General features: G+C 40.6%; 1 protein-coding gene across 2 annotated transcripts in view; it reads left to right on the top strand.

Moving 5' to 3' along the window:
• Positions 1-59: 59 nt before the first annotated feature.
• Ccnyl1 (cyclin Y like 1) overlaps positions 60-15,842 on the top strand; it is a 31,983-nt gene continuing 16,200 nt past the window's right edge. For both annotated transcript variants that reach the window (XM_005361472.1, XM_005361471.1), the window contains exons 1-3: positions 60-345; positions 10,466-10,540; positions 12,056-12,090. In XM_005361472.1, the coding sequence (XP_005361529.1) occupies positions 117-345; positions 10,466-10,540; positions 12,056-12,090 (339 nt within the window). In that variant the 5' untranslated portion in view covers positions 60-116. The remainder of the gene's footprint in view (positions 346-10,465; positions 10,541-12,055; positions 12,091-15,842) is intronic.

The following is a 15,842-nucleotide window of genomic DNA, read 5'->3' as shown; positions in this document are numbered from 1 at the left end:
CCCCACTCAGTCCGGGGCTGCCGGCGCCGACCGCGCCATTGTTGGGGGAGGGGGCGGGAGCGGAGTCCGGGGAGAGCGGAGGCGCAGGCAGCGGCCGAGCGGAGCGGACGCGCCCCATGGGGAACACGCTGACCTGTTGCGTGTCCCCCAATGCCAGCCCCAAGCTGGGCCGGCGTACGGGGCCGGCGGAGCCCGACTACGAGTCCGAGACCTACGAGGCGGCGGCCGGGGACGCGGTGGCGGTAGCGCCGACGCCCGCTGCTGCCGTGGAGCCCTCCGAGTTGGATTTCGGAGCCGGCGAGGGGCACCACCTGCAGCACATCAGCGACCGAGAGATGCCCGAAGGTGAGGGGGCAGCGTGCGCGTTCCGGCCGCGGCGCACCTCTGGCCTCCACCTTCTCCCGGGGTCCCGCAGGGAGGTGGGAGGCGGCCCCCGCCTCGGGTTCCTCACTGCCCGGAGTAGGCTGGCGCGGGCCTGGGCACCGGGGGTGAAGGCTGTATGTGGCTCGCGTCTCCACCCCTTATTCTTCCTGGGGCCGCGGCTGGCCGGTTTCTCTCCCACCCCTACGCCCAGTTCTTGTTCTCATCCCGACCTGGGACCCTGCAGCCCCCTTCACTTCCTCCTTGTAATGCTGGGCACTGTCCAGTGGGACTTTATCAAGACTTCATGTGCCTGTATGTAGGTGCCCCTTTTCCTAATAAAACTCCCAGGACCTTAACCTCGGCGTAGCCATCCTATCTCCCTGTCCTTATTTAGCCACATGGTACCTAAGGTAAGAACCTAATGGTTCCTCCTCCCAGGAACCAGTTAGGTAACTGATATTAAAGAAATTTGAGGATTTCTTACTTACGTTGAAGTAGAGGTTGCCACAGAAATGTGTTTGATATTAATAGGATTTTAAAAGTATCTTCAATATAGGTGGTTTTAATTGGAGCACAGAAAGAAAGGAGATTGGGAAAGGGGCTTTTGTGAAAGATGCCAATATTCTCTTCCAGGGCTACGTTTAAGTCCCGTCCGTCCGTGTGTCCCCCCCTCCCCCCCGCAACACGCTCAAGTTTGCCCTCGGACTTCTGCTCACTTTAAAGTTCTCGTTTTGATAAATACATCGCCACTTTAAAACCAAAGGAAGAGGGTTGGGAAGAGATTGTTGGTCAAACGTTTCAAAGGAGTCTAAAGCTAAAATTTAGCCTTAAATTAGTAATGTAAAGGTTTGGGAGTGAGGGTGAAGCACTCGGGTGCTTGAACTGTTTATTCCCACGGCTCCTTTCCCTCCCTGCCTCCCTGCCTGGAGAATTTTATTCAGCACTAAGCATGTTGAAGTAAAAGACCAGTTCAGCATCCTGAACCGCTGGAGGGTGGGCTGGGCGAGTAAGAGGGAGAAGCGGAAGTGCTTGAAGCTTTATAATTAAAAACTTGAAAACCTGTGAGTCTAGAGAGAAGTAATACGGGATAACAAGATGGTTCTTGAAGGCTACAGACTTTAAGACAAAGTATCATCAAGTGTTTAAGCCAGATTGACCTGTTTGTTTCACTTAAATGCTACAAATGATTTCCTTTTATAACCTTTAAACTTTAGCTGGACCGTTAGTGTCTTCATGTTAAAATAAACTTAAGGCCCATGATCGATATACTTTTGTAACTTTTTGTAATATTTAAATATTATAAAGGAATGCAAAAATAATTGTATCCTTAAACAGTGTGCTGCTTGCATGCCTCTGTTGTGTGTGTGTGTGTGTGTGTGTGTGTGTGTGTGTGTGTGTTTATGAAAACTGTTCTGTTTTAAGGGAAGCCTCTGGGTTTACAAACCAGTTAGAATGTGGGTAGTGTTGGGTGAGAATCCAAATAGGACCTTTTTATAATTCTTGAGGGATTACAACACAATTTCATGTGTGCTCATTTGTCCCCCCGCAATACAAAGGAAGTCTGTCTGCATTCTCAGTACTGCTGATGAGGACGCAGAGTTAAGATAGGACTGAAGCTGCTTCTGTGTGGAACTGTTCTCAAGACTAGTGTGGAGGTGTGGCGGATGTGCTGGGTTCGACTCTTGAGAATGGGTCTGTATAGTAGAGCTCCGTCCTTCCCTGTCTTAGTTACAATACAAGTAACTGATGGAAAGGCAGCGTTTGCTGGAGATCTCATACGTGTTCTTTTCAGTGAGAGTGAGTGAAGGGAGAGGTAAGGATGTGGCCTGAAGTCACTGCTTATGTAAATGGGATGCTCTGGTAACCATGGGTGAAGCTGAGGATGCTGACATTAAGAATGACTGGTGAGAGGTGTGTGAGCATAGACCTATATGATAAGGAATGCTAAGTCAGAAATTTTGAAAAAAAAATGCAAGCATAGAATTTAAGTTTATTAATATTCCAGTGTTTCTTCTAAACATTTTTAGGTCTGGAGGACTACTTTATGGTATGATATGTACTTGCGCAGCAAGTACAGACCCCTTGGCTTGATCCTTAGTGCTGCATTTGACTGAAAATACCAAATATATATAAACACATTGAAAGTTTGCTTTTAATTTCTATATTTCAGAAAATTTTATACCAGTTTCCTTGGAAACTGAGAAATAGCTTAAAAAGTAGCTTTTATTTATAGAAAAGAATTGAATTTTTTGATTTCTTAGATAAAATCATGAATAAATGATCTGCTTTATTCTGGAGCATTCAAAGTCACTTCTAGAACTTCCACAGTACGTAGATTAGTATTTCCTAATCATTGGCTCTAATGTCATGTCTGATAACTGAAGGTGACGTCAGTAACACAAAATAGGGTACTGGGGCTTCTTTTCTCAGCCTTTCATTCAACTTTCATGTTCTGACTTTAGGAACTATGCTTATTGCACTGGTCAGAAGAGCTCAGGGTGGAGAGATGGCTCAGAGGTCCTGAGTTCAGTTCCCACAACCACTTGCTGGCTCACAACATCTGTAATGCCCTCTTCTGGCCTGCAGGTGTACATGCAGACAGAACACTGTACACATAATAAATAAAGAAAAAAAAATGCTGTCTCAGCCGGGCGGTGGTGGCGCATGCCTTTAACCCCAGCACTCGGGTGGCAGAGGCAGGCGGATCTCTTGTGAGTTCGAGGCCAGCCTGGTCTACAAGAGTGAGTTCCAGGATAGTTCCAAAGCTACCCTGTCTCGACAAACCAAAAAAAAAAGTGCTCTCTCAAGTCACCCTTGGAAAGAACTGGCAAATATGTGGGAAACCTCTGAACCTCTTTCCTCTTTCTAGTAGCTATTAGCCATTTTTTAATGTTTGTAAGAGCTATAGAAAACACAGATAAGCCATTTTATCAATATTTTGGTGTTGCATCTTCTTGAACCTTTCATATGCCTATAAATAAAACATTTTCCTTTATAAAAATGAGATTGTGTGTGATGCTTCCTATCCCCAGAACAATGCTTCATCCCCAGAGCATGCTCCAGGAAGACAGTGCACAGTGCCCTATGGCACTTTATTAACTTCTTAGTATACCATTGAATAGCTGTAGTATCAGATACACCAGTCTCATATGGTTAGACATCTTTCATAGTGAAATTATGCCTACTCTCATAAGATAAAAACAGATTTTGATGATTGGTGTGTTCTACCTCTGGATAGAATTCAGGTGGTATATTTAGTCTTACAATTTAGTGCCTTATGATGTGTCATTGGTGTTAAAGGCATTTAGTTCTTATGCCAGACAGTTTGATGGTAACACTGATTTTTTTTATTAGTCATTAACTCTCTGATTAGATTTATGATTCTTAGTAAACTATCTCATGTCTTTATTTCTGAATAGCCTCTGCTCTGAGAGGTCTGTCAGTAATGCTGATCTCAGATGACAAAATCTAGAAATAGGAGAAAGTGAAAGATGCCCGGCTGGTTTGAGCACCCTGAAACGTGTGTATTGAGCACCTTGAATGGCTAGGCAGTGCTGCAGATAGAGGCAGTGGCAGAAAAGGAAGTCCCTCCTAACTCTGAGACAGCTGGGAATAGACAGACAGTAGTGAGTCATCAATAGACGGTAGTGAGCGGTAGGAAGAAAACCAGAGAGAGCAGTGATTGGGAGAGGGACAGTTTTACACTGAGGTGATGAAAGATGACTGTTGTCTCTAATGTGTGAACTTTCCTAAAAGGGAAAGGAAACAATAGAGGGTGAGGGAGACTTCCCTGTAAGACAGGTCCCTTGAGAGCTTTTTATATGGGACCAAACTTGGTGTCTGTAAATGACAGAAAGGAAGAGACACAGTAGAGAGAAAGGGATGCCTAAAGAAAGATGGTGGATTAGGCCTTTATATGCTAAGTTGGCCTTGACAACAATGTGAACTTGGGTTGTATTGGGAAACCACTGGAGAATTATACACAGGGAAACAAGTTCTTTGTGAAAAAGACCAGATTAGTGGCTTTGTGTGAATGCACTATGATGTATGCAAGAGACCAGCTGGGAGTCTGGGCAGTAATTTAGGGAAAACCAGTGGTGACTTGAACAAAAAAAGCATTATTGCCTAGGGAATAAACTAGGCTGGCTAAAGGCAATGAAGTAAATAAAAAAGTAACAAAGATGAATGGACAAGTGACAAAGAAGTACAGGTGATCCTTACACTTCACACATGAGAGAAATGTGAATGAAAACTGCAGCTCCTCCTTTGGGGATGGGGAAACCCGAAAACTCAACAAATATTGGTGAGGGTATAAGGAAGGTTATATTCATATATTGCTGTTTTAAATGCAGAATGATTTGACTCCATGAAGGGGAATTTGGCAAAAATCTAACAACATTGCTAGTTTATTTAACCTAGAAACCCTGCTTTAGGGAATTTATGCTAAAGATGTGTATACCGTCATGTGAGACAACATATTTTCAAAGTTCTTGCTGTATTATTTTTATTAAGATGATAGGCAGCAACTCATATGCAGTAAGAGACAGGTAAGATAAACTGGCATATCTACATGGTTATGCAGTTGTATCTATAAAAGTAAGTATGGACCTATAGAACCATAAAATAAATCAGGTATTTGTTTAGAGCCATCTTCAGGGTAGATTTCATGAAAGGGATTGGGAGTGATGTATGGAGAACAGCAAGGAAAATATATATTCAATTATAAAAAACACTGGAATTCTTGATCTTGTGTAATTATGTATATACCCTATTATCTAGTGTTGGCCAAAGCACATACATGTTTGCCTAAGAATTGCTTTGATATAGATTTTCCAACGAGATGGCAACAGTGACCTGTTTGCTTCTGTGGGCGTGAAGACTTTGTAATGTGTTGTGTGTGTCCTGTGCACTTCATTTTATCCTCTCAGGGTTTGGAATTAATACAGGAATCGTAATTCCAGTTGTAGAACATATCAGCCTAGAATTTAGAGAAGAGGACTCAAAATGGGCTTCTTTGGGTGTCATCTGTCTTCTGTTTTCTTTTGAGGCTGTTGAGCTTTGATGTTCCAACAGTAATGTTGAGGAACATACAATGAGGTGAAGGTAGTAATTGTGTAACCTAGAAATGATCTTCAAAGTTTAAGTGAATAAAATCCTCTCAAGAAATAGACTAAGGAAAAAAGTTTCAGTATATGAATGATCACAGCCATTAAAACATAGATTGAGATTTAGGGCAGGGAAATACTGAGAGCTGGTGGAGGGGCAGACGCAGAGATTTAGGGCAGGGGAATACTGAGAGCTGGTGGAGGGGCAGGCACAGAAGTGGAATGGTTCATTGGAGGCTAGGGAAGCTGGGCAGCAGTGACCTCTAGATTGAGGACCCTCCGCTGAGGTAAGCCATGTAAAGTGTAGACTCTGTGATAGATTCATCTGACAGTGCAGTTGTGAATTTTGTAATGTTTGTGTTGAAAACCACAGAACTAGTACAGTACATGCATGTCAAGGGGTGATGGAGCATGTCAGTGAGTAGACTAAGTCTTTAGACGAGTACCCAGGACCTGCTGACATACTCTATTTAACTGTGATATATTGAAATTGCTATGTTGGACTCAACTTCCCCCACACCTGAAATGTGCTGTTTCTATCTGCCGATGTCTTGGCCATTGCCTTATTTAATATTTTGATAAGGAAATTTTGTGATGGATTATGATTGTGTAATGTTAACATTTTAGCTTTCAGCACTATATTTAGTTATTCTAAGTTGAGTGGATTTTTTTTTAGTATTTTTGATATGTGATTAAGGTGGATCATACAAGGCATAGATTCTTGGTCTAAAGGAAAAGCAGTTTACCTACCACCATTGCTTTCAAACTGAATTGCAACTTTAATTGATAATTCAAAAATGGTGGATCTTAATCATAATTTTATCATAATATAATTTTAATCATAATCCTTGTCTTATTTGTCCTAGTTGAGAGCATTCTTAGAGGTTTCTTTGTGAGAGGTGTGTCCGTGTATGTGTGTGTACTACGTGTTCATATGTGACAGTCAGGGAAAGGGTGCTCCTGCTCATTCCTGCTCCACCTATTTAAGACATCCAGCGTCTGCCTGTCTCTACCTCTCTATTTCTGGAACCACAGATGCAGTGTTAGGTGCTGACTGTCCATGAGTGCTGGGGCTCACACTCTGGTCCTCATCCCTGTGCACTGAGCACCTTTATCAGCGGAGCTGTCTCACCAGCTCTGCTTACATAGAAGATACATGGTAATTGGTGTGTGTGCAGAATGTGTGTGTATGGACCCTAGTGCTTTGGTTTGTAGTTGGTTATTTTGCCTCTGGTACATAGTGAGTAGTATGACTCACCAGCGTCTCCATGGGCTCTCGGGAATAGAGTTAAGGGAGTACAGAAATAATATAGTTTGTATATAGGGCCACTGTCTACTGGCTTATTTCCATTCTGTATAAAATAGCAGCATGTGGTGATTATAGTAAGTGGAAAGTACATACTACATGGGAAACTATGGTAGCTACATAACATCTGTATTTTCTCAAAACGCTAAGCAAATTAGCATTGATACCCTGATGTATATAATTCCTATAGGCTTTATATAAGTGATTTTTTAAAAGCTGATCAATATGAAAATATTTTAACTATGGGAGAGTGGCCAACCTGTAACCAAATATATGCAAGCTAGAGTCACAGTAATGTTCCTCATTCACAAACATCAGGAATCTTTTTAAGTATCTAAAACTAAGATAGCAGTGAGAACTGACATAATTGCTAGTTATACCTCAGCCTGTGCCTTTACTTCTTTGGAAAGCTGTGTCGTGTTGTATATTGGAGCCATGAAAATTACCCAACTATGAGCCCACATTTGAAGGTTTTTCTTAAAGAGATAAACAGCATTATTTAAAAATACAGTGTACTAAAAAAAAAAAAAGTATTGTGTACTCATAAAGACAGAATTTTGTCTCTAAATCCCTGATACTGGACTGGCTAAGCTAGAATGGGAATAATACTTGTTGTATCATTATACATTATTCAACAATAAATACTTTGAGGGTAGGAATGATTTTCTTTAATACAACACAAGTTGTGAGCTGAAAAGAGATTTTGTGTTGTTTAGAACTGATAAGAGGTTTTGTTTTCTTGTGGTTCAGTACCCAGGGGCAGATATCTAAGCACTGAGCTACACTGTTTTTAACTTTTTGTAAAAATGTACAAGAAACATAGCTGAAAGTTCATTATTGTGAGTATATCTATTGGTAGTTTTTTTTTAATGAAGTGTTATTTTAGCTTCTGCTAATTTCTGTTGCTAAGGAAGACTTTTATCCATCTCATTTTTAATGTGATCCATAATACTGATTAACTATGTTATTTATAATTATGCATCAGTGGAAATCTATCTCAAAATCAGTGTGTACTCACAAGGAGTTCAGAGGGAACGAAACTAAGTTTAGCTTGACCTGTGAATTATGTGATCTCAGAATGCATTTTGGTTCCTCTCTGCTGAAAAGGCTTTCCTCCTGAAAACCACTGCGTCTCCTAACTAGCTAATGCCCCTACAGCACATTTGTCTTGGACTTTGAGAAGTCTTGAGAGTTGTGATAGACTGGCCATCCCTGGGACATGTACCCACTCCAAAACCTTCTCTCCAAGACATGTTCTTGATTTTATTACAACCTTAGATTTTGTCTTTAGGTCCAAAATTGTACATTATCATTTGGCTTTTTTAAAAATTATTTTATGTGAATGTATGTGTACCTGAGTGTATGTCTGTGTGTGTGTGTGTGTGTGTGCGCGCACGCGCGCACATATGTGTATCCCAGGAGGCCATAAAAGAGTGTTAAATGTCCCGAAGTCATTGTTACAGGCCATTGTGAGCTGCCCAACAGAATGCTGGGAACCAAATTAAGGTCTTTTACAAGAACAAATGCTCTTAACTGCTGAGTCATCTCTCTAGCCACTCGATTTACATGCATGTTTTAAACAGTTTTCTTTGATTTTAATACTTAATTTTCTTGTACTTGTGAAATTCCTTAGATTTTCTTTTTTTTTTCCATGTCTGGGGATCAAACCCAGGGAAACACTACTGACTGAGCTATATATGACTTCAGCCCCATCTACTGAAATTTTATAAAGAACTTTTATTGTGACACAGAGACTGCTACATGATATAGCTATTTCAAAAACTATTTTTAATAGTGTGATCTGCAAGCTACATTTTAATTCAAATGGCAATATGTTTGATTTTTAGGAGGAGGTCGTCCTCTGTCGCTTTAGAAACAAGCTTTAGATTAGACCAGCTTAGATCTCTGCCTGTCACTTCATGCACACGTGGCTTTGTTTTCCACATAGCGAACTTTGTTTCACACTTAAAGATGTCAGAAAACCTTACAAGTAATTTTGTGGGGCATCCTTTAGAATAATTCTCTTCAGCTGCTACACGCCTTTAATCTTAGCCCTCTTGAACCTGAGGCAGGCAGAAAGATCCAAGAGTTCAAGCCAGCTCAAACTACAAAGTGTGATATTATCTCTAAATAAATAATTTAAAAATAAAATACAGTAGGTGATTCCAATTCCTGTTCCACAAGGAAGTCCTGAATTATGCTTATGCAGGACTCCGTGTTTGTTGTTTGGAGGAAGGAAGGGGGTTCTAAGTGTATGCATTTGCGAAATGCTGAGCTAGACAGTAGTGCTGGTTGAGTAGGGCTATTAGAGTTAGGTTTTGTTCTTGGGGTGTATGAACAAGTGCGCGTGCCCAAGGAGGCCTGACAAGGGCATTGGGTCCCCTGGAGCTAGAGTGATAGGCAGTTGTGAGCCACGTCATGTGGGTGCTAGAAATGGAACTTGGATCCCCCAAAGTACAGTATGCTAACTGCTGAGCCAACTTTCCAGCCCAGTGGAGCTGACTGTTAAGTGTGTATTCTGTACAAGCCAAGGATGTAGTAGGTACATTGTGGTTCACCACTAAACCCCCTTTTCAAGAGTAGAATGTTGGCTGGCAAGACTCAGGAAGTGTTGCCATACCATTTCTCTGCCCGGATCTTGTTCCAGTTTCTGACAAGACCGGTTAAGTGGCTTGAGATGCGCATTGCTCAGAAATGCCATAGTTTTTTTCCTTTCTCATTACAACTTTCCTTATTCCATATGATGGCAAAGTGTTCATTATGGTTAGTTTAGAATCTGTCTTCTGCTGGGCAATGGTAGTGAATGTCTTTAGTACCAGCACTTGGGAGGCAGAGGCAGGCAGATCTCTGCGAATTCAAGGACAGCCTGGTCTACAGAGAGAGTCCCGGGACATCCAGGGCTAAACAGAAAAACCCTGTCTTGAAAAACAGAAAGCAAACACACACACACACACACACCCAGAAACAGAGAGAGAGAGAGAGAGAGAGAGAGAGAGAGAGAGAGAGGAAGTCTATCTTGTGGCCTTGGTTAAATAGATGATCTCATCTTGCTCCCAAGGTAGACTGCAAGAAGAAGTGAGTGCAGCCTAAGAGATTGAGGCCAAAAGTTAAAAATCAGTTTGTATTCATGAAAGTTAGGTGGGTTAGGCCATTGATTTTTATGCAGCCTTCACCTGCATGATGGCTTGCTTCCATTTAAACAGCTAACTAAACAAGTTCTCTTGTCCGATGAAATTAGAATTCATCAAGTGGTTAAAGAATGTTTATAAAAACCTGATGTCTTTGTTGTTGCATATTTGATATATTGAGCTGTGTCTGACAGTAAGTTGACTTGAGGCTGGTTTGGAAACTTTTAGTAACATCAGCACATATGTTAGATAAGTAGGAGGGAAGGGCATACATACATACATACATACATACATACATACATACATACATATATATATATGATTCTATTAAAGTTTCATGAGGTTACTTAGAAATACATTTAAAGAGTCTAAGACATAGATAGTTTTCACATGAATGGAGAGATTCTGCAGTTTTCCTATAGAATTTTTGTTATTGCTTTTATTTTCTCATGTTCATGTTTGGAAACCCTTCTCCTCAAAGTTAGAAGTGTTAATCATGATTTTCAAAACCACCTTCGCTTCTTCTGAGACAAATAATCATGTCTTTCTCTTTCCTTCTGTAGATTTAGCTTTGGAATCAAATCCTTCTGACCACCCCAGGGCAAGCACAATTTTCCTCAGCAAATCTCAGACAGATGGTAAGACACTTTTCCCCACTGAGGAAAGCCTGGAAACCATTTCTGTTCAGTATGATTCATTATTGGAAATATTTCTTGGAATTTATACACTGACTTAAACTTTTAATGTACTTGTATTTGATATGTGATGGTATGCTTTGTTCTGACATCACTCTTTCAGGGACAGCCTGCGGATTTTGTAGACACACTCTACCTTATTGCCAGTGCAGATACGTGATTTAGAAGTGGCATGGATTTACGACTGTCTGCCTCTTTCCTTCTCTTCCTTAATCCAGTAGTGTGTTTTAAAGACAAATGATACAGTTTAGGGTTCTGTTAGATTTTTAGGTGAAATGCCAAAACAAATGTGTTATTTATGGTCATTTTGACCCATTTCATATAGTGCCACACTCTGTAAGCCTGTGTCACACCCAGATTTATGTGACTCAAAAATTTCAGGCTATTTAAAACCTCTTTGTCTTGTTGCAGCAGAACTTAGAGCAAACATGTCCTAATGTTTCCTAGAAGGTTTGCTGGTATGTGAATTTTCTATCATGCTTGCTTTAGGTTGAGAGTCTGAACTGTGGGATTCTTCCATACTATTTTCTGTAATGTTTGGTTAACCTCACTCCCATTGTTGTCTATGAGAAGTGAGGATCCTACGATAATACTGGGAATGATGCAAGTATGCAGCCCGGGTTAAGAAGAGAGGGTGCTGCAGGCCTGCTTTTCATAGCTTGTCGAGTCTGCCTGTCTTGAACTATTGATTCTGGTTAGTGGTGCCGTATCTCTCTGCGCACATGTGGAAGCTATCTTAACTGAGAGGTGGCAGTGCACACCTTTAGTCCCAGCACTCAGGAGGTAGAGACAGGCAGATCTCTGTGAGTTCCAGGACTGCCATGGCAACACAGAAAAACCCTAAAAAAAATAAAATAAAATAAAAGCTATCTGTACCTGCCCCCCATTAGTGGGAAGGCGTATGTGTCTTAGAGTACAGTCTAGTGTTCACAGAGGAGACTGGGGAAATAGTGTGGCCAAGGCTCTCTTTCTGGAGTGTGTGTGCCGTAGATGTCCTGCTCGGTGAGTTTAGCACACTCCTTTGAAATGCTCTTTAAGGTAGGCTTAGTGCTAGATGTATGCAGATGTTTTTATTAGCTGAATCTCTCACCTGCCCTAATGTAGTTTGTCATTTTCTTTTGTATATAAAAATTCTCGTTTGTGCCTACTACATTGTCTACTAGGTTAAAAATAAAATTTAGTTTTTCGATATACTTTATGCAGTTTATTTTGACAAATTTATTTTGCTAGAACTATTTTTTTTTTTTTTTAATTTTTGAGACAGAGTTTCTCCGTAGCTTTTGGTTCCTGTCCTGGAACTAGCTCTTGTAGACCAGGCTGGTAGAACTATTTTTTTAAAGTAGAATTGAATTTTATCTGACTTTGCATGTTGGTAGTCCATCAGATAAGTAACAACTACTTTTATTTTTCTATGGCATTTGTATCAGAATTGATCAGTTAATTTTTTTTTATTCTTAGTGCGTGAAAAGAGGAAGAGCAACCATTTAAACCATGTAAGTAAATAGTTGGAAACTTAAGAAATTGGTATTTGAATTACAAGTATGTCTTCAGTGATATAGTGGGGATGCAGTGCTCTTAGTGTAGACTTCCTGTACATTTTCTACAACCTCCTCTCAGATAATAAATTTACCTAGGGAAGTCTGACTTAATACCATTTTTATTTTACTTACTCATAGTTACATAACATGGTTATCATACAGAGACATGCCTGAATTTTTTTTCCTTTTTTATCCTGATTTCTTTAAGATGTACTTATTATTTATGTGTATATGCCTGCAAGAGTATATGTGTACTTTATAGGTATAGATGCCTTCAGAGATCCAAAGAGGGAATCAAATCCCCTGTAAGTGGAGTTAAAGGTGGTTGTGAGCCGCCTGCTGTGAATGCTGGGAGCTGAGCGGTTCTCTGCAAGCAGAGGAGAACTCCGACCTGCTGAGCCGTCTCCTCTGCCCCTTAGTCTGATTTGTAATTGAAGTGACCATTATTTCCCTCGTCCTTTTCCTCAACATATATCTTAGTGTTTTCACTGTGACTGTGCACATTGTTAACTGCTGTTAACATTGTTAAGTGTTGTGATTGTGCTGCCTCCCTCCTTCCACACCTTACTTCTTTCTCTTCCGTGGTTTTGAATCTGGATTCTTCAGGCCCTCTCCTCTCGGTGAATCCTTTTTCTAGTCCACATTAGCTCACCCACCCTCAGTGTGCAGCCCTGACTGGTCTCCCGGCTTCACATTCTTCCTTCCGTTCATTTCCAGACCATTGCACTTGCCCATCTCTAACAGACATCTTTCTTTTTTTACCCCAACTGTTGTCATATTTGTCACATGCCTATCAAAAATATTTCCCATCTCCTAAAATGCATGTGTTGTAGTTTTCTCCTGTCGGCACACCTTCACAGCCTCTGCCATCCTCTTTCAGTGAGGCTGGGCTTTGCTGAGGCATGCTCTCGATTTTTTTTTTTTTTTTTTTTTATGGCTATGGCTTTTAAGTTACTGGGATCTCACATAACTACTCTCTTGTATTGGTTCCTCAATGGCTGGATTCTATGTTTCCCTTTGTCTTCTTACACTGTGCCGGAACACCTTTCCTTGGGAAGAAACACATAGTATTTGTAGTGATCTGGCCTGGGAATCTCTCCTATAGATGGAGTTTAGGTTGAAACTAATTTTCACCATCCTCAGGATACTTTTCTGTTATAGTTTCAAGAACATAGTGATTCTGGTTTTTTCGCTTTATTTATATATTTTAATTTTTATGGCTCCTGATCCTCCTGTCTTCCTCTCTGGGATGTTGGGATTGCAGGCATACACCACCATACCCAATTTAATTTTCATCTTTTAATATTAAAAATTCTATTAGTCCTGTTTCCTGCATCTTGATAGAAACTCCTTTATTTATTTAATTCAAATGAAATATCATAAAGAAATAAGTTTGTGGTCAGTCCATGATGTTTAAATGAATTTAGAATCCATATATAGCTGGAGAGAAGGCTCACTGGTTAAGAGTGCTTCCTTCTCTTTCTGAGGACCAGAGTTTGGTTTCCAGCACTAATATGGTGGCTCACAACCACCCACAACTTCAGTTGCAGGGGATCTGAGGCCTCTTCTGACCTCTGCAGGCACTAAGCATGCACATGTGCACATGCATACATGTGCTGACTGAATAATGATACATGTTGTTCTTTGTCTCTATTTTAGGAACCACCTATTAATAGTGCTTTTTGCTGCTTTATTTTTTTTAAAAAAACATTTTGTAGGCTTAGATTTATTAGTGTAGTTTATGGCGGTTATAAGCCAGCAAAAGTAGTAACTACAATTATTAAGTTTCCAGTCACCATCAAGACAAAGTTCCCTTTACAGTGATGTTACAGGCATTGCTCAGAGATTTACTTCTGCTATTGTCTAGTTCCCAGAAGGGAAAGTTGGAATATCTGGACAGGAGTGCTATGTCCCCTGCTGTGTATTGGTCGGAACTGGGAGTGTGGCCTGAAGAGGGCAGCAGCGGGGAGCAGAAGTGGCTGCTCTGAGTTGAATAGAGGAGTCTGTCTTTATCCGGAGTTCAGAGTCTGACCTGATGGGGGCAGTGTTTGGTGTTTCTAGCCAGTAAGTTGCTGCTTTGCTAAGTGAGCCCCTGAGAGACTAGGATTAGACTGAATCTAATGAATGTTTTAGTATTCCAAAGACAAGCCAGTATACATGCATGATTAGAAACCATGTATATGAGGAGGATGGGTGAAGCATCACCAGAAGGTCTATATTTTATTTTGACTTCATTTTTATTCTCATCTTTTTGTCAAAATTAATTGTTACCATGTATATGCTGTTATTCCTTAATACAAGTTGCACTTCCTTATTTGAAATCTGAAACATTTTGAGTGCCAACCTCAAGTGGAAAATTCCACAGCTGACCTCATGAGATGAAGTAGCAGACAAAGCAAAAACTGACAAAGTTACCTTTAGACTTTGTGTGAGGAGCACAGAAGTGTCTGTGCTTGAGACTTGGGTCCCATCCGCAGGAAATCCATACATATATATGTATGTATATGTACACACATGTGTGTGAATGCATACTACATATTTACATACATATGTGTCAGTCTTCCAAAACCCACTATCTTAGTTCGGGTTTCTTTTGCTGTGATGAAATACTATGACTAAAAGCAATCTGGGAAGGAAAGGGATTGTTTTGCCCATCATCATGGAAGGGACTTCAGGGCAGGAATGGGGCAGGGGGAAGGAAGTGTTGTAGGAATCCATGGCTTGCTTAGCCTGCTTTCTTATAGCACACAGGACTGTCAGCCCAAATGTGGCACCACCCACAGTGAGCCAGACCCTTTATCATCAATCATCAATCAAGAAAATGCACCACAGGTTTGCCAATAGGCCAGTCTAATGGGGATGTTTTTCAACTGAGGTTTCCTCTTCCAAAACGTCTCTAGCTTGTATCAAGTTCACAAAAAAACACTAGCCAACACACAGTATTTTCTGTCCCAAGGAATTTTGATTTGAGATCTTCAGCCTATAATAGTGACCCTAAAAGGTATCTTCCATTGGAATAAAAGCTTTCAATGAAAATCAGTTTCCTTTTTCATGTTGTATTTACCTTTTGGGCTTATAAAAGTATGTACTTTAACACACAGGTAATACAAGTGCACATAGTAGCTGAATAGCTTAAGAAACATCACAGCTTTAGATATAATTGAAACACTTCTGGCAGGCTGGAGAGATGGCTCAGGTTCAGAGCACAAGCTGCTCTTCCAGAGGTCCTGAGTTCAGTTCCCAGCATTCATATGGTGTCTCACAAACATCTATAATGAGATCTGGTGCCCTCTTCTAGCCTGCAGGCAGAACACTGTATATATAATTTTTTTTGTATATATAATTTTTAAAATCTTGAAAAGAAATGAAAAAAAGAAAAACACTTCTAGCTTGAAAAAAGTCTTTAAAATAGTACTTTTCAAAAACAACACCTGGGGCATTTTGATATGGAGCAAGTGCTTTTAGAAAGAAACAGAACCTGTCTTATCTACCATGTGGGTATTACTGATTGTGAGCTTCTAGTAGTTTTCCATGTTCTGTTCTTTCACTGTGTCTTTTGCCTGCCCCGTTTTTCATGTGTTTGTGAGAGTACTGATGGGCAAAGTGATCGTATGATAGGAATCATTAGTCCCAGGAGGAAAGGGAGGCGCATCTGAATTATCACAAAGTGATAGTATGATAGGAATCATTAGTTCCAGGAGGAAAGG

The sequence above is a fragment of the Microtus ochrogaster genome, linkage group LG4 (assembly GCF_000317375.1).
Source record: "Microtus ochrogaster isolate Prairie Vole_2 linkage group LG4, MicOch1.0, whole genome shotgun sequence".
Classification (NCBI taxonomy): Eukaryota; Metazoa; Chordata; class Mammalia; order Rodentia; family Cricetidae; genus Microtus; species Microtus ochrogaster.
Note: the sequence above shows the minus strand (reverse complement) of the source record. Positions and strands in the feature narration are given on the sequence as shown.